Source organism: Echeneis naucrates, chromosome 1, assembly GCF_900963305.1.
Source record: "Echeneis naucrates chromosome 1, fEcheNa1.1, whole genome shotgun sequence".
Taxonomy (NCBI): Eukaryota; Metazoa; Chordata; class Actinopteri; order Carangiformes; family Echeneidae; genus Echeneis; species Echeneis naucrates.
This window is the reverse complement of record NC_042511.1, coordinates 15,860,445-15,878,350: the sequence shown is the minus strand read 5'-3', so window position 1 is coordinate 15,878,350 and position 17,906 is coordinate 15,860,445. Positions and strand designations below refer to the sequence as shown.

The following is a 17,906-nucleotide window of genomic DNA, read 5'->3' as shown; positions in this document are numbered from 1 at the left end:
CTGGATGTGATTTTGATGTATTATTTGCACAAACTTACTGAAATGGAATTACAGCCCTAATCGTTGCATTAATATGATGTCAAATGTAAAGTTCAGGTGGAATGACCAAAAAAGAAATTAGGTTCAGATTAGATAAAGTAAAAACCAAAGCAGATGCGGACTTTATCATTGCAGTGTTGTACCTTTGTGTTTACAAATGCTTTGGAGGAAAACCATTTTAGCACTGACTATTTTGGAGGTTAAATATCCTGCTCTACAGCAACTAACACAGTGCCTCAAGGAAATCTGCAATGTTTTTTCCTTCATGATCCCTCCTCCTGGTGGTTTAACAGAGACATTACATCTGGCATTAATGGTTGGGTTCATTTGGCCTCAAAAATTACAATCTTGTCAGAAAAAATACTTTTAATGTCCCCAGCAGATTCTGATTGAATCTGGGAAGAGTAAAGTGTATGTCGCAGCAGCTGTTTTACCAGATCTTTTGTAATGTTGTCTAATGAACTGTTCATAACCCTGAAAATATTTAGTTTGTTACTATATTAATGATTATTTTACAGGTTTATTTCAGCTCTATATCACAAGAAGACAAGATACACTTTTACTGCGGTTTATTGTTATATTTCAAGTTCCAGTGATAATGACACAACACAACAGAGAGATCTTAATCATTTTGTGGCAGGAACACTGTTGCTTTGGTTATATGTTCTTCACTCTAGTAACCTAGCATTATGAGAAAAGTACAGTACTGAACCCGTGAGCTGTATACACATGCATGGACATTATATTCTAAAAAAAGTCTACACAGCATATCCAACACCATACAGCCATCAGGCATTCACAAGCAGAGAAGAACCACTGTCCCTCTGGTCCTTTGTCTTGAACTCAAAAACATAAAAAGTGCCAAAAGTACATCAAATAGTTCCGAAATCCTAAAATCACCACACAATAACTTAAGAAGAATTCATTAACGTTACAGTACTGATTGATGAAATACAACCTTGGGTTTCTTTAAGTCTACAATTAACATGTGTAAATGATTCGACTGAAAGTATGACAGGTAAAAGCAGCAGCAAGGTGGAGTAGTTTGATTTTATACTCTTGTACCAAATATACAACATTGGAGAATGACACTCCAAGCCTAATCCTAAAAAACTCTCCTGGACTCAACTCCAATAAGCCTCAGTCAAATAAATGTGAGCTTCTGAGAAGTCTGGCAACAGTGCCACCAGCAGCTTTGATTTCCAGCTCAGACAGTGAGCCCCAGTTACTAACATGCCATGGACACACACTTTGGCAGTCACAGTAGCTCCAAGGCTGACTGTTGTTACAACACATCACAGTGAAGTAGAGGTGAAGCAGCAGGTCTATCTATATCAAGAAATAAGTTAAAGTTAGGTGGCAACTTCAAGGTGGGGAAAAAAATAAAATAAAGTTGCCTGTTCATATTCGACGTTTACTCCAGTTACTCAACCCCTTAGCCAAGGTTAAGGACAACAATTACGAACTTCATAGGAATTTTAGTGTCCTGTTGGTTGTTAGAACACAGTTGTGTCAGAGTTAAAGTAATTCAAGCTTGTTTGGTCTTGGAACAATTTATCTCCAGTACCCTATTTCACATTTACACTTTGAGAAAACGATCATGAAGAAAATATGTTTTCATAGTGTATGCGGTCATTTGTGATACTATGCATCACTGACCACTCAAAGGGTCCGTATAGCTGTGTAAATGATATGGTGTTGTCCACCATTTATGAATGCTAGATAGGGCATTGAGTTTTGCAGATTTAACAGACATTTTAATTATACTGAAATATAATTAAAATGTCTTGAAATGGTATTAAAACATACCTAAATGACAGAGTACACTTAACTGCACAGTGTGAGGATGGATGCCACATTTAGAAATGGCATCAGTAATATCTGGATTTTAATGTTTATCAGTTTTCTCTTTCCAAGCCATCTTTAAGTGCACCACTCAGTTAGGCTGGGATCCTCACTGGGATCCGTGAACAAGCAGCATGCGGAGTTTTATTAACTAAAATCTCTCAGGCACCCACACAAAGAGATTAAAAGCTCTTTTGATCTGGTTATTAACATTTTCTTCAACCTAATTATTTTGTGTATTTTATCACATAGGATTGAGATATTGTTTAGTTTCCATGGGATATTGTACTACTGCAAAGCTTCTGTTTTAGTGTGCTGACATTTGACTGAGGGTGGGTGGAGTTGAAATGGGCATTTTTTCTTATGTATATGTTACTGTATATGTGGTGGAATGTCCCGTTTTCCCTCCATGTCACAGTCTATTTCAGGACTCTTCATCAGTGGCACTGGGAGAGCGCTCCTGGAAAAGAGCAAACACAGAAATGTCGCGGAAATGGAAAATTTCTACATTCACACCAAAAAGCAGTCAGTAGCTGCTTGAGGCTTGAAAGTTTCCCTGAAATCTGTTCAAAGGTTTTTTCTGCTTAAGAGTCAAATAAAAAAATAACAGAGTTTTCTCAGCTGGGATCATAAAGGAGTTTGATACATTCTACATTTTGAGAATCTACAGGGCACAGAACACAAAACTAAAAACACATTACCTACATTAAATGGCTTTGCACTCCTTATCTATACAAACAGAACCCCTCATGTTCTGTCCATCATTAAAGATTTTAGAGCTTGTTTGACTTTTTGCCTTTTTGTCAGATTTGTCATTTTGCATTTTACATGCAAATTTCTCATAAGCTGACTCACTTCCTCTCACTGAACAAAGGACTTCTCAACAACAAATCTTAAGGATATAGAACATGTAATAATGTTGCAGATATTTGCAGAGTGATTTGCAATTGAGAGATCACAAACTCATCCTCACTTTTTCACTTCACTTCTCGAGTTCCATTTTGCTTATTTTTAGGAAAGAGAACTTGCAAAATCATGCTCACTGTAAAAATAAATAATGCTGACTACTTTAACAAACACTACAACAGTAACAAAAACTGGGTGTGCATCTTTTTTGCTAAATTCATGACTCCTTTTATATAACTTCTCAGCTGCAGTCCTATTTCCACTGTAATTGTAGGTTTAGACATAACGACAAACAGACAGAATGAGCTACCTCTTCCTGCTCCTCCTCAGAGTCGTCGTCACTGACAACAGGTTTGGCTCTGGTGCGTCCCGTCCGTCTGCTGCGTCCTTTCCCTCGATCTCCACCTTTGTCCTTCCTGCCCAGACGAATCTTAACTTTCACTGAGCGAGCTGCAGAAAAACACACATTAAATTACAAAACAAAACACAGCAACTAACAAAGCAAAGCATTTACTAACCCAAGGACAATTTGACAGAAAAAAAGTAAACACGCTTACATTCAGACTCTGAGCCTTCCTCCTGCTCCTCCTCATCCTCATCACTGTCCTCTCCCTCACTCTCTTCTTCCTTCTCAATCTTCTGCCTCAAACTGGTAAACACTGACTGCAGCACGATGGAGTCTTCATATATCTGCTCAAATCAGAGAGACAACGTAGAAAAAAACTGGTTACTTTTATCAGGTACTTAAGAGAAATGCACATGCACACATTCTGTATGATCGCTAACATCTCAAGGAAAACGGAGTAAAGAGAAAAACTGAAAACATGTCCTTCACCACGTTACCAGGAAATGGCCTGCCTAGCAGCAAGATGCTTCATTCCTCCAGGTTTAAAATGTCACTGATGTTGCATTGGTTAACAACTTGAAATACTGACCATTAGTTCTTGTTTTTTTTTTTTTACTTAATTACCTTAATTTTCAGGGAGAGTAGCAAAAATGAAAAACCATTTTCCTAAATATGTAGTACTAGCAATTACAAGTAATAATAATAAGACAGAGTTCTAAAGTGTAATTTCAGTCACTAACAGAAAAAGAAACCAGCTCTAACAAGGCCAGGACAGCAGGTGTTTTGCTGAATGACCAGCGTGTCCAGCCAGACCATCTCACCAGTGACCCCTCCAGGTTAAAGGTCTGAGCGTTTTGGAAGAGCAGCATGACGTCTCTCTCCAGGTCACCAAGACTGCGGTACCGATGACTTCTTATCCTTTCCTAGTATAAGCAAGCAGTGATAGCCACTTGGTAAATAATAAAAGCTAACACGCAGATCTACCTATATACATATATATCAGTGGCAGATTGTATTGTATTGTATTTGTGCTTTACTTTGCTGCACTAGTCTGATTTTCCCAGCTGAGACAATCCTTTTGCGTCTCACCTTGATCTTCCTGAAGTCCACAGGCTTGCGGATCAGCTCATAATATTCTGGCAGCTCTTTTCGAGAAGGCAGCTGGATGAACACCTCGCTAAGCTGACGCCCACTGGTGCTGCATGAGGTTACATCATCAGGAAGAGCAAAAACACATCTATCAAGATCTACCATTTTACCGCAGTTCCTTACAATCAGGTCTGTAAGCAGAACCTCCTTCAAAGTAATTTTAGCTTTCAAACTTGGAGATGTGACCTTTTGCAAAATGCATTTGTAAATATTTAGTTGATTATACTTTGATTATATGTTGGTAATGTTCCTGTCAGACAAGTACAATTACAATTCTAAGAGGCCACAGTTACCTGACTGATCAACAACGTGTGTTCTAATCTAGCGCTATTTATTTTCATTAGCTGTGTAGGTTTTTGGTGGCATGTAACCACCGAAATGAAAGTGTTTCAATGTACCTTCAGTTGACTCACTGTCAATGAGTCAATTTTACTATGACATTATGTAATACCTGATTTGAATGGTAAAAGTATAGAACGGTTGTTGTAGTGTGGGTCAGTAGGAATCTGTCTTCCCTTTAATATGCATATCTATACAGTATACAGCCTTAATTATTACAGACTGCAGTCAAAACTCATTTCTTCTACCTGTCTTTGTATTTGATGACAGCATCCACAATCTTTCTCATCTTCTTTGTGAGCGCAGGAGGATTTGGGGAGAGTTTCTCCACAGGTGGTCGTCCCCTCTTCCTTTGCCTCTTCCCATCATCATCTTTGTCCACACGCCCTCGCCCAGAAGAAGAGGAGGGGACAGGGAGGTCCAGGTCACGATCCCGCTTCCTCTTGCGTGTTGTCTTTTTATGACGTACCTCTTCCTCCATCTCCTCCAGTGTGCCCTCCTCTATTGCCTGCTCGGGGTAATAATAAATATTGGAAGAAAAATTTATACTAGGGAAAACAACGGAGTTTGAGATTGTGTTTTAGATTTAACTTGTATTCAGGCATCTGCTTCTCAGCTCTGCCCTTTTTTCCCAGGAGCCTAATAACCTTCAGCCATTGCTTCTCGGTCAGTGAGTCACTGTAGTCCACTTCTTTTCGCTGCCGAGAACCTCTTCCAAACATTTTCTCCTCCTCCTCCTCACAAGTCAGCCGCTCAACCTCGGCATCGTCCTTCATGATCCAAGTGGGCAGCTCATCCTCCTCCATTAGACGTGGTTTTCGCCGTGGGTTACGGGCCTCCTCCCGCCGTCTGTCCAGGTCCATACGCTGGTGGTGGGGAAGGTGGAAGAAAAGCAGAAAGGAATGAAGAGGTAGAAAGAGGATTTGTTAGGACTGGAAGTGAGAACTGAGCTAGAATTTATCATCTATACAGAGAAATTTACCATGAACTGGTCAAACTCCTCCTCACTTCTAGCAATCATCTGGTTGACTGTCTCATCATCTGGCACCTCATCCTCTTCCTGAATACAGCAGACACACATTGGCAAGCAGAGCATAAGAAAGCACACTTTTTAAAATTGTGTGTCGCTGGTGCACGCACACACATTCATGCGTAGACACACTTCTTGACCCCAGACCTCGTCTTGCTCCTCGTGCTCCAGGATGGCCTGCAGGAAGGCCCTGCGCTCGTGGCTGGAAGACTTCTGATCGAACATGCCGGCCTGGATGACCTTTTGGTCCACGTTCAGTTTGTACTTAGCAGCTGCCAAAATTTTCTCTTCGACACTGTTGACCGTACAGAGACGCAGCACCCGTACCTCATTCTGTTGACCAATACGATGGGCTCTGTCCTGAGCCTGCAGGTCCTGGAGACAATAATGGCAGGGTAGAAGCAGTCCAGCTTCAAACTATTAAATTGCAAAGTAATTAACTAGCAAACTAACTAAGGAATGACTAACTTGTAAACCCACATACACCACTGTAGGATATACAAAGAACTTCAACTCTTGTGTCCAACATGTGCTCCCATTTAAATAAAGGAAAATGTAAAAAACCTCTTCCTCTAACAACTTCAATGGATAAATAAACGCCAAATTGGCACTTTCTTAAATTTCCTAGACAAATTTATACAGCATGTGTCGTGTATTTAAGATTTTTGATAAATGGGTGACTTCTTTTCAGTCCAAAACAAGAAATCATTGAGTCTGGTAATTTAATGCTGCCAAGCTTCTTTATCGCATCCACACCAGAAGGATAGAGAAAGACAGAGAGTAAATAAATGTCATTTTCTCACAAAACGGTGTAATAGTTGATTTCAGAAATTTAAGGCAATCACACCTGATGTGGATTCCAGTCAGAGTCAAAGATGACCACGGTGTCAGCAGACTGCAGGTTGAGGCCGAGACCTCCAGCCCTTGTGCTTAGAAGGAAGATAAAGTACTCCGATTCTGGATCGTTGAATGTCTTAAGTAACATTCCTCTGTCTTCAGCCTTTGTGGTGCCTGAGATGCAATGTAGGTAGAAAAAAAGACAAGAAGCGGATAAAGGCTAAATGTAATGAAGGCAATGGGATTCAAGGGAACTCAATGAAGTACAAAGAAATCAATAGACTAACGAAACAGAGAAAAAAGGCTTATACAATCTGTCTCACCATCCAGACGGAGATACTTGAAATTTCGATAAGCAAAATAGTCCTCCATGATAGTCATGAGTGAGGTCATCTGACAGAACAGCAGAACTTTGTGGTTTGTAGCTCTTAGTTTGGGCAATATTCGATCCAACACCTCAAATTTTCCTGATGCACGATACAGGTCAGGCCTGATGAAAATAAAAATGTGAAAATAAGGAGAGTGAGGGGGACAAGTAGTGTGTGCGGGCTTGTTTTTGTGTCCTGCCAGGGACCTCTATATACACCTAGCCATGGGGTCTGAGTCATTGCGAGGACAGATACAGTGGAGTTATTGGGTTAGTGGACTGGGGGTTTTAGGGTTGGGGTCAGTTCGGGGTAGAGATCCAAATAGACAGCATCATCCACTAAGATTGCGACACAACTTAGTGTATATGTTTGTGTGTGAGACGTTAAGACTCACCCCTGGACTATTCCACCAGAGAATCCTAAATGTTCAGAGAAGGATTCCTGCACAAACAATTAAAAATATCCATCCATCCATCAAACTGTTCAACTGTGGCTTTGTCTTTCTATTCATGTTCATATTAATATCCTGTAGAATCACAATGAAATCAACCTTGTAAGAAATTAGGGGGAAAATGATTTTTAGATTTCATAATAAGATAAAATGTCGAGACAAGGCGTGTCTACATAACACTTCTCAGTGATACCTCTATCTGCTGGAACATGTAGGGATGGTTACAAATCTTCCTCAGCTGCATGATGGTATTCATCAGCGTCTTTGTGCCTCCTTTACCCTGGTAAACACAATAAGAAAAATTTTGCATGATTTTTTCTTTTCATTTATCCTTTTATGTTGGGTCCTGCAAGGACATTTATCAACACTCCTTAAACAGGCAGCATTAAAAGCAAGTAGCTGATGATTAAAACTTAATCAGCAACTTAAGCTTTAGAAAATGCAATGCGGCACTTCCATTTCAGACTTTGCTGAAGTTTATTTCATCAGAATCATTTGTTAGTAACATTTAATATCTCTGGCGTCACATTTGATTTGATTGTATTAATTGAATAAACGTACGGAACGCAGAAATTGAGTGGAGACAACTTTAGTTACTAAGTTACAAGGCTAAAACCTGCTTGTGCTCTCACCTTCTTGTCTTTCTCTGATCCATCAGTCAGAAGAACACCCTTGGCCTGCATGTGTCTGTACAGCACCCTCTGAAGAGACGACATGTCGCACTTGATCACATATTCCACCTACAGGAAAAAAGGCACAGATTTTCAGCATAAATAGTGCAGACAACGTCAGAGGACTTTTGTATTTCATCAGAGATCATCTGTGCATGTTTGTGTATGCATGTTTTATATTTGTCCATATGCTATTTGTGCTGAAAGAGGAAGGTCTCGCCTTTTCTGGAAGTTGTGCCTCCACTTCCTTCTTTAATCTACGTAACAGGAAGGGTCGCAGCACTTTGTGGAGACGACGGATTATCAAGATGGTCTCCTCTTCATTAAGGTCAACCTGGAGAGACAAGGAAAGAGAAATTTTGCATTTCTCCAACACGCAAAGAAGTAATGCCACAAAGGGACTACATTATTAAATGACAATGTAGCTATGACAGAGGCCTACCCACCTTCTCTCCTGTCATGGCAAATGGAGCATTGAACCACTGCTCAAAGGTGCTGCAACTCTTGAAGATGGTTGGCAATAGGAAGTTAAGCAGGGCCCAGAGCTCAGGCAGTTTGTTCTGCAAAGGTGTCCCTGTCAGGAGGACTCGCCGTGGGGCAAGGTAGTGGGTGTTCAGCACCTGCGTCAGCTTACAGTGATGGTTCTTCATGCGGTGGCCTTCATCAACAATCATATACTTCCAACGGATCTGGTGGAAATGACACAAGGAGGAGGCAAGAAGAAAGAAGCACTTTTGGATAACACCGCCACTGTTATGTTTTATATTCAATCCCATCCAAACACATGAAAAACAGATTCTGCTCATATGGAGGATTTCTTATTCAGTTTGTCCTTATGCACTAGAAGGACTCAGCACCAAGCGAAAGCCTTGAGCCACCATGTGGAAAAACGCTTGCCCTTAACTACAGCACCCACCTGGGAGGAAGCCTATATGACTACATGAGTGCATTGCAGCATGATGGCCAAAGAGGACAGTGGGAGACGTGGTTTACAGGCTGTGTCAGTATGTTGCAGGACCTAGGAGAAAGCACTGAGATGCAGCACAGAGGGTGGTCAGATTGGCCAGGCTCATACACCTTTACAGCACTTTGGTGATTTAGGGGGGCAGTGGGAGCTGATAGGAACACACAAAAAACACAACAAAAACAAAAAAGAACACAGGGACCCCAAGGAAAATCAAACAACTAGCAAGAAAAATCAACCTGTCATTGCAAGGATACATACATGGGTAGAGGGGGAAGAATGATAACGTTTGCTGTTGTGAGTTTGGGAATATCCTTTTCCTTGTTTGCACAGCTCATCTCACCTTTGCCAGTACTTGTTTATCCTTGATGATGTACTCGTAGGTGGTGAGTAAAACGTTAAATTTTCCACTGCGCAGTTGGGGAACAAAGGCTCTTCTGGCAGCAGGAGACCCCTTACACACAAAAATAAATAAATAAGTATATATATCACAGTAAACTAAAAAATTTAACTTTCGAGTTAGACACACAAATTCTCACATTTTGTCTGCAGTTAGTTAGATAAGTTAGAATCACACAATATGGGTGGTGTGGCTGCAGAAACTAACCTTGTAGGAAACTTTGACGACTGTTGGTGCCCATTTGTCAAACTCATATACCCAGTTAGAAAGAGTTCTGCCAATGAGACACAGCTCTGTCATTCAGAAATTACATACCTTTCCATCATGCATTGCTGTTTTAACCTGTCCGACTAAGACAGATGGGTCAAATAAAAAGAAGGTCAAATATTTTTGGTTCATTTTGAAATTAGACTTGGAAATATGTGGCCCTGATCACATTTGTATCAATACCACCACAATAATGTGGACAATTATGACAAAGACCATTTGTCTGAGTGGTCTGAATGACCTCATATGTGTCCTCAATACGTCTTGGGTGCACTCACACCTGTAGTTAGAGCTGCCCACTTGTAATCACACACATGTGAATGTCAGGTCTGAACAGGAAGCGATTTTACAATTCAGAGCAAAACTAAGACAAATCTTTTTTGCAAATCACAAGTTTTAGCTCACGAGAGGGGTACAATGATGAGGTAGGGTCCATTGAGACGTTTGTGCTCCATGAGGTACGTAATGAGGGCGATAGTCTGGATGGTTTTTCCAAGACCCATCTCGTCTGCCAGAATCCCATTTAAGTTGTTGTTGTAGAGGGAAACAAGCCACTCCAGGCCTTTAATCTGACAAGGATATTAATGTGAGAAAATCGTAATATTCAAATATTTCTTTGTGCATGGTATTGTTGAAAATAAATTAACCACATAATGTAATATAAGATAACAACTGATGTCATCATAATATTCCAAATGGGTAGTTGTTCACCTGATACTGTTTGAGCTGTCCATTTATTAACAAACTGGACTGTTTCTCCACCTTCTCTGTGACAGCATGAGCCACTGAGTAATAAGACTGAAGCCCACGAGCGAAGGCTGCGCCGCTATACTCGTCATCCACATCCTGCTTAGCATTTCTGCAGTGGAAGCACAAGGTAATTTATTCAACCATGGATTAAAGCAATTTGATGGACACTATTTTTGTTTGGGAGTCCTAGAGAAAATAAATGGTGCTCAATGCACCTGCATTCAGGTGTAGGACTCTAAATGCTCTCACTCGATTATGTGTCGGACATCCACCTCTGACACGTCTTCGCTGTCAGGGTCTGTAATCTTCTTCTTTTCCTCCACTGGAGCTGCTGAAGGCTGCGGTTCCTCCTCTTCCTCCTGCCAGATGGTGGGGGGAACAATGGGTCAGTGACTGCAACGGTGATAACAAAGCAGGCATGAAACATGTCCAACAACCCACCTCCTCTTCCTCCTCCTCTTCGCTGTCTTCACTGTCTGAGCGAGGTGCCACCTCATAGCTGGACAAAATACAAATATACTCAAAAAAAATCCACATGCAATCCTATTATTTTGAGATTTCAGTTATAGAAGTCATTGTAATCTGTACGCTCCCAAGCTTTTTCAGCCATTACTTACATATTGGGGAATTAAGTGGTTGTGCTGCAGAAAATTTTGCTGAATGAAGTTTTGTGAGTTTAGGCTGGATGTGGAAAAATGAGCCTACCCATATTAAAGACATTCTGCCGTTCTTCAGGAATGGCTGACAGTTAATTGGACAGTAATTTAACAGTTCTCATGTCAGGTTTTAATATGGTAATATCGTAATGTCTCTTGGATACCCACACACTGATATGCAATGTGTAGATGTGAGCATTTTAGCATGTTACCATATTAACCTGTTCATGTTTGAAATATAAAGGGGCTTTATGTAATTTTGATTTGCTGCCAAATGCGGTTTCTCGCCAGGAGCGACAGATGGCGATGGCCGCTTGCCAAGAGCTTACATCATCATTTTTACAATACAACAGTTATAACACTCCCTGTGTTAAATTCTTGTTTCTTCAGGGCAGATTGAAACATACAACGACTCATTGTGGGAGGGAGTTGGGTCCAGGCTAGCTGGTTAGCATGCTAACAGCAAACAGTAGGAAATGATTGTAGAAAAAACATGGAGTGAACTTTAATGCCGCTTTCGGTCGCTGGAGACAACTCTTGGCGGGCCAAGGAGTTAAGTTGAATGCTAAACTCCAAGGTTCTTCAAGACTTGTCAGGAAACTGCTGCCATGTAGCAACAGCAACATCAATATTAACTATGTTAATTTGTTAGAACATTGTCTTTATAAGATATGCATTTCGATCTTGAAACGTATTTGCATACACAAATCTCTCTCCCTCTCTACTTCCCGTCTCACCCTGGGTTCATCTCCAGCCAGGTCTCCAGCTGTCCAGCTTTAGGAGCATCCACCCCTGTGAGGATGTTTCCACTGTCAACATGGATAACCTTTACAGGCAGGTCACTCATCTGACTTGTTTCATCCAGAGGCTGCAGGGAGAAGTAGGTTATTGGTTTTACTAAACCACAACCAGAATAGTTAGACTGTGTGTAAATATGAAGAGTAACAATTGCTGCTTTGCTAATTTAACAAACAGAATTTTTTGCCTGGAAAAATATGTAAATGTTGAATAGAAGCAATACAAAACGGGGGATCGTTAGAACAGAGGGTACTTCTTGCCATAACAACACAAATCACAATAATAATATATATATATATATAAAAAAAAAAACACCCCAAAGCTTTGTGTGAAATTTGATCCATGTTGTCCTGAATAGATGTCTCCATGAAGACCACAGACAGCAGACAAACAACCAGTACCTTTTGCTTTGTGCACACAGTACACCTCAGGACTAAGTGTACCTGCTTATCACTAAAAGGGACTGTGAACATAACTCTCTGTTTTTGCTAGAATAGATACAAAGTTATATCGGAACAAGATTTTAAGGTCTATAAAGTTTTGTGTCACTAACTCTCTGCATCAGCTCACCTCTCCATCAGGGCCCATGGCAGGAGTCTGACCCTCAGCGTTCTCCATCTGCAAAACAGATCACAGCTTAGGAACTAAAACAATGAGCAGCACACACAGTCTCACATAATCAGACACAAACTGAATAGGTACGATTTGAATCCATGGATATCTGCTCCAGTTTCCCGTACCTTCTTCTTTTTCTTTTTCTTTTTTTTCTTCTCTTTGAGAGCCTGTGCAGCCTTGTGAGCTCTGACCAGCTCAGTGAGGTTGGCGACATACTCGTCAGTTTGCTGCAGCAGGTAGGCCAGACGTTTGTCCTTCTTCTGGTCGATCAGTTTGCGGTAACCCTCCTCATCCTCAGCCTAGTGGGACAGAATACTGCTCATACAGTGTTTGGAGGGTGTGTATACTTATAAGTGTGTAATCTGTATGATTGCATAGCTGTGTCTGCATGGTGCTTTTATGGTTTCCTCTTACCATAAGCCTCCTCATCCTCTCTTTCTCAATGCGCTCATTTTCCTTCTTTTGCTCTCGTTCAGTGTTGGCATGGTACGTAGCCACAGCTTTGGTCAGCTTCTGAATTTTGCCAGTGATTGAACGGTGGTACTCTTTGAAGTCTTTGGCGTGCTGGAGGATGCTGTTGAGGTACTCCTGAGGACAGAGAAATGTAAACACGAGAGAGGAGTCAATCAATAGTACATGTTTTTATAACATCATAGGTAACTTGACAAACTTATTTGGCCTCTACCTGATGTTTTTGCCTGCGTTTGCGCTCTTGCTCAATCTTCTGCTGTTTCTCCAGTTTCTCTGTGATCCGGGCCTCCCGCAGAGACTGGCGCTTGCTACGCTTGTAGGCCTTGGCATCAAGGGCCGTCTCTAGGGCTGTGTCCCGACGCATACAAACAACCACTTCTTGACGCAACTGTGGAAGGCAAAAGTCGTTGATTCACATTGGAAGGGTGTGATGCTGTTGAGGTCAAAGATTAGGTAATGCAGATAATATTGCAAACAGAGTACCTGTCTCTGGAAGTTAAGCAGTCGGAGTGCTTTGAGCTCTATAGTAGCTTTGGTACGTAAGTCACCAGCTAGAGAACCTGGTAGGTTCTCCAGTTCAGCAATACGATGAGTGATTCGAGCCTGTAGCCTAAACAAGTGACGAGTTTAGGGTTTTTATTGTGTTAATCTGCTGATTTTTTATGCTTTTGTACTTATGTTGCAAGTATGCTCCACATTTTTGTGTGTTAACATTTTAAGGATTCTTTATGTCATGATCTGCTCATCAAGCAAGAAAAACCAAACAAGGTAAAAAAAAACAAAACAAAACAACAAGCCCTTGTATTATTGTATTGTATCATACCTGTACTCCCTCTCCTGCAGTATCTCCACTGGGTCGAGGCCACAGGGTTTCTGAATGGGAGTTATCCGGTTCTGCTTGGCATGGTAAGGCATCATGGGAGTTGGCTGTGCTGGCTGGCCTGGGGACTGTGTCTGGGGCGGCATTACTGGGGAGGCGGCAGGCGGAACTGAAGGAGGTGCAGGAGACGGCCGGCCTGTGGGCTGAGGGGGGATCAGCTTTTGGGGAGCATTAGAGGGGGCTGCTGCGTTCACCAGTGGACCTGAAATACAATAAGGTAAAACCTTTGATGTTGCTGTGGGGCAAAGGGGGAAGTGTGGTAAGATTAATAGCACATTGCTGTGAATGCTGCTGAAGACTACATATTGTGATGGAATACATCAATGTTTCTAATCAGATGGGTCTTGAGAAATAAGATCAATATTTTTATGATACTGCAAATACAGGAGTACATTTTTAACAGAATTCACTTGGACTGTGACATCTTAGTGAAATTAGGATACCTGCCTTTACAAGAGCCTTTATTAAAGTTATATAATATGCCGGTACATTTTTCATACTATGATTCTTTCTGGTGTGAAAAAATGGTAAATATATTCCAATAATCAAGTGTTATTATATGTACATTTTCCATATGATTCTAAACAATTGATTAACAAATCACAAGTGTTTTTGTTTAAATCAAATCATGAATGAAGACTTCAACAAAACTCATTCAATTCTTTAACTAAATGGACTGTTTGTGGACATGCGCGCAGTCACTCAGTGTCTCTTTCACAATCAAAGTTTCTATTAGATTCTACGAGTTCAAGCTACTTCTAATTCTAAATAAAACACACGAGACCTGACAGATTTCACATGGCCTTCCATCAATGCCACATACCTTCAGGCCAGGACTTGGGTGGTCCGTTTGGGTTTTGTCCCTGCATCCCAGCTGGGGTCCCAGATGGACCTGGTGGGGGCATGTTGGGTCCCATCATGCCTAATGAAACAGCATTCGTTGCATATATTTACATTTATGACACCAGCCTCTTAACATTTGAGCAGAGCTATAAGTTCCCGCTGCAAGCAAACAGGTATCATTTTCAGATTTTGGGTAACTGACATCACCCATCATACCACAGAGTAAGACTTGCTATTTCACATTAACCCCCATGTTTGCTCACCATGAGCTCGACTGTAGCCTGAGCCCATTGGACCAGGCCCAGGCCCTGGTCCTGCTGGCCCACCTCCTAGCCCACTTCCAGCTCCAGGAGCCAGGCTGGGCATGGGCTGCTGCTGCTGCATGCCTGGCATTGGCCTCTTCCCCTGGACAGCCATCTGTAGGTGGTCTGGCAGGGGCTGACCCCGAGCAAGCATCTTATAAGCCATGATCTGGGCTCTGAGTTGGTGAAGTTGATTCTGGTTGAAGGGAGTTGGGCCACCAGGGCCTCCAGGGACGCTCGGGCCACCTGATTCAAGGCCTGATCCAAGGTTGGGGACACTGGATCCGAGACTGGGTCCAGGGCTGGGACCAGGGTTAGAGCTACCTGGAGGACCAGTGCGGTTATTAGGACCCAGTGTGTGCTGATCACCACTGGGGCCATCCAAAGGTGCAGAGGCAGACCCAGGGCCACCAGAGGAGGAAGAAGAAGAGGATGATGGCATAAGAGGACCAGATGGAGGGCCATTTGAAGGGACAGGACTTGAGTGGTCAGAGCCACCTAATGGAGAGTGGTAGCCTAAAGACACAAAAAGACAGTTTACTATTTCAAGCCCTCCATATGACTCCATGTGTATTTTGTGAAACTGATGACTGATTGTTCGCCTGTAGCCTAGGTAACAGCAAGACAGGAAATAACCTGTTTGTCATTTATTGCTTTAAGTGTTTATCTCATTAAAATGTTGGCAGACTGTTGGTTTCAACTCAGAGTCACAATGTTAAACTCTGTCCATCTGTGTATCTCATTTTATTATTTATTTATTTGTTTGTTTGCTTTTTACCAACAAAGAAAGCTCAACAGTTGACATTATCTTTGTTATATCCAGGTGGATAAAAGCTGTAACATTTAGAGTATTTCTATACTAATAGAAACTGAATTACGTATTATAAAATAGAGTTTGTGCTTCATTACATAGCTTACAACAGCAGAGACACTCCCTGTGAGCTTACCATGCCACCTAACCACATAAATCACAATTGCAGCACACAATTTATCTTACACAACAGTGGAGAGGATTCAATTGCCTAACATGAGCCCATGAAGCATAGCCACCTTGTGAGTGTTGGTCTAGAGGACTGGGTGGTGGGCCCATACCACTGTGTCCGCCCTGTCTCATAGACAGTCCCTTAATCTGACTGAAGCGGCTCTCTTCACTCATGCTTTTCTCATGCATGCCCTCCATTGGCTGTGGAAGCAATCACATGGCATAAAGAGAAATATTAGCCCTGTGTGAAAACAGACATCACATATTAAAAATGGAAGGAGTTATATTAATGACAGTATTAACATTGACAGGCAAGAATAATGGGGAACAGTTGCTCACATCTTTTATAGACTAATTTCATAACATATCAATAACTGCACATTTTGAATCGGCGAATACAGTGAATGCATACAGTGCAGGCCAAAAGTTTGGACACACTTTCCTATTCATTTGAATGAGAAGGTGTGTCCAAACTTTTGGCCTGTACTGTACTTTATATTATATATATGTATATAAAATATCACAAACAAATCAATTCCCTCATGTCTTATATTTTGCTATAGAATTTACATCCAGGTTCATATAAAAAAAATATTCCATCTTAATAACTCCAAACACGAGTTATGGTTAAATGTGAGTGATGTAAATGAGGCTATACTGTTTCCTAATCTGTTTCCTAAAGCACTCAATTTAATGGCAGTGAGGTGTCTCAGTTAGGACTGTTGCCATCTATGTCCTCACTTTGTGGAGAGGGTGCATGCTGTCCTGAGCGTATCCAGAGGGCCCAGCCTGGGAGTGTCCTGTGGAGGGAGGTCCGGGGCTTGGGCCCATCATACTGTGAGAGGAACCTGGGGAGGGACCAGGGCTGGGACCCAGCATGGCCCCAGGGGAGGGACCCGGACCAGGGGAAGGACCTGGCCGTGGGGTACCTCCCATGGGGGGATCTGGTGTCGACATTGCCCTGGATCTCCTGCTTCTGGATGAGCAGCAGGGACCTGAAAGAACAGAGAGAAGTGATACAAGGAAGGTGTGGAGGGATGTCAGAAGTGGAGGAAAATTACCTCCGCAGAATGATGGCAATACAGTATGGAAAAGTTCCTCTCCTAAATGAGGGATAATTTAGCGGTTTGATGTGCAAACTCCTTTTTTAAAAAAAATATCCTGACAGTCAAGCTGGATGTGTAACTTCAACTATGCCCCCCTTATGAATGAGGTGGATGCACAATCTCTCCAATATGGGTGAGTCCAACGCCTATCAGGTAGTGGACTGCCCATTCTCCTGCTGCGCTGCACCAAATCACCCAATGCGCCCAAATGCATTTCCAGCCGCAGGGTCTTAGCCTGAAGTTGGACTGATCCCGGCAAACACGGTCAATCCTGCACACCAACCAATGCTACTGAGAACCGTCCTCACTCACACCGCGAAAACGTGTCCCGTTAAATATATATTTAAAAAAAGGGGGGGAATGGCGGACTGTGCTTGTGCGACTGACCTACCCGCATCAACAGGACAGACAGTCCCGGGTGAATTTCTGCGCTCCCGGGTTGATATTTGGGAGAAATAAACGAAGACGCACTTGCTGTCGCAATTAGTCCACTCACCCTCTTTGTAATCTGCCTCGGAGCGTTGATTTGTTTCACGGACGTGGCTCGAGCGCCCCCCTCCACCGCTCCTATGACCGAATGTCTAGTCACGGCCGCACGCCACTGCGCATGCGTGCGCAGAGGCGGCCGGGCTCCACTCAGACGCTCACCGGTCTGCCTGTAGCGGCTGCCGGGGGTCTACTTACGGAGCTTTTACATGAGCCGTTTTATTTATTTTTTTTTTCCCTTTCATTTCCAAAATAAAACGGATACTTTTGCGCCAGTACATTTCTCATCACCGTCTTCGTTACTCGTTAGTGCACGAAGAAGGCGCAGAGTCGGTGTGGTGAGTCAGGGTGGTTTAGCCGTAGGCCGGGTTAGTGTCATTGATTATCCATGTTATGCCCAACATG

General features: G+C 42.2%; 1 protein-coding gene across 1 annotated transcript; it reads right to left on the bottom strand.

Moving 5' to 3' along the window:
• Positions 1-1,878: 1,878 nt before the first annotated feature.
• On the bottom strand, positions 1,879-17,577 carry smarca4b (SWI/SNF related BAF chromatin remodeling complex subunit ATPase 4b). Its single transcript, XM_029500315.1, has 34 exons — positions 17,512-17,577; positions 16,651-16,904; positions 15,978-16,110; positions 14,889-15,443; positions 14,606-14,704; positions 13,726-13,984; positions 13,386-13,512; positions 13,117-13,290; positions 12,846-13,019; positions 12,557-12,730; positions 12,387-12,434; positions 11,756-11,886; positions 10,804-10,861; positions 10,612-10,721; positions 10,324-10,471; positions 10,018-10,181; positions 9,553-9,619; positions 9,289-9,399; positions 8,428-8,670; positions 8,202-8,315; positions 7,943-8,050; positions 7,504-7,590; positions 7,254-7,300; positions 6,815-6,981; positions 6,502-6,665; positions 5,802-6,029; positions 5,607-5,684; positions 5,272-5,490; positions 4,873-5,132; positions 4,226-4,334; positions 3,958-4,059; positions 3,348-3,480; positions 3,101-3,240; positions 1,879-2,344 (listed from the first exon to the last, which is right to left on the bottom strand). The coding sequence occupies exons 2-34, from the start codon at positions 16,864-16,866 to the stop codon at positions 2,309-2,311; spliced, it is 4,983 nt and encodes a 1,660-aa protein (XP_029356175.1). The 5' UTR covers positions 16,867-16,904; positions 17,512-17,577; the 3' UTR covers positions 1,879-2,308.
• Positions 17,578-17,906: the final 329 nt, after the last annotated feature.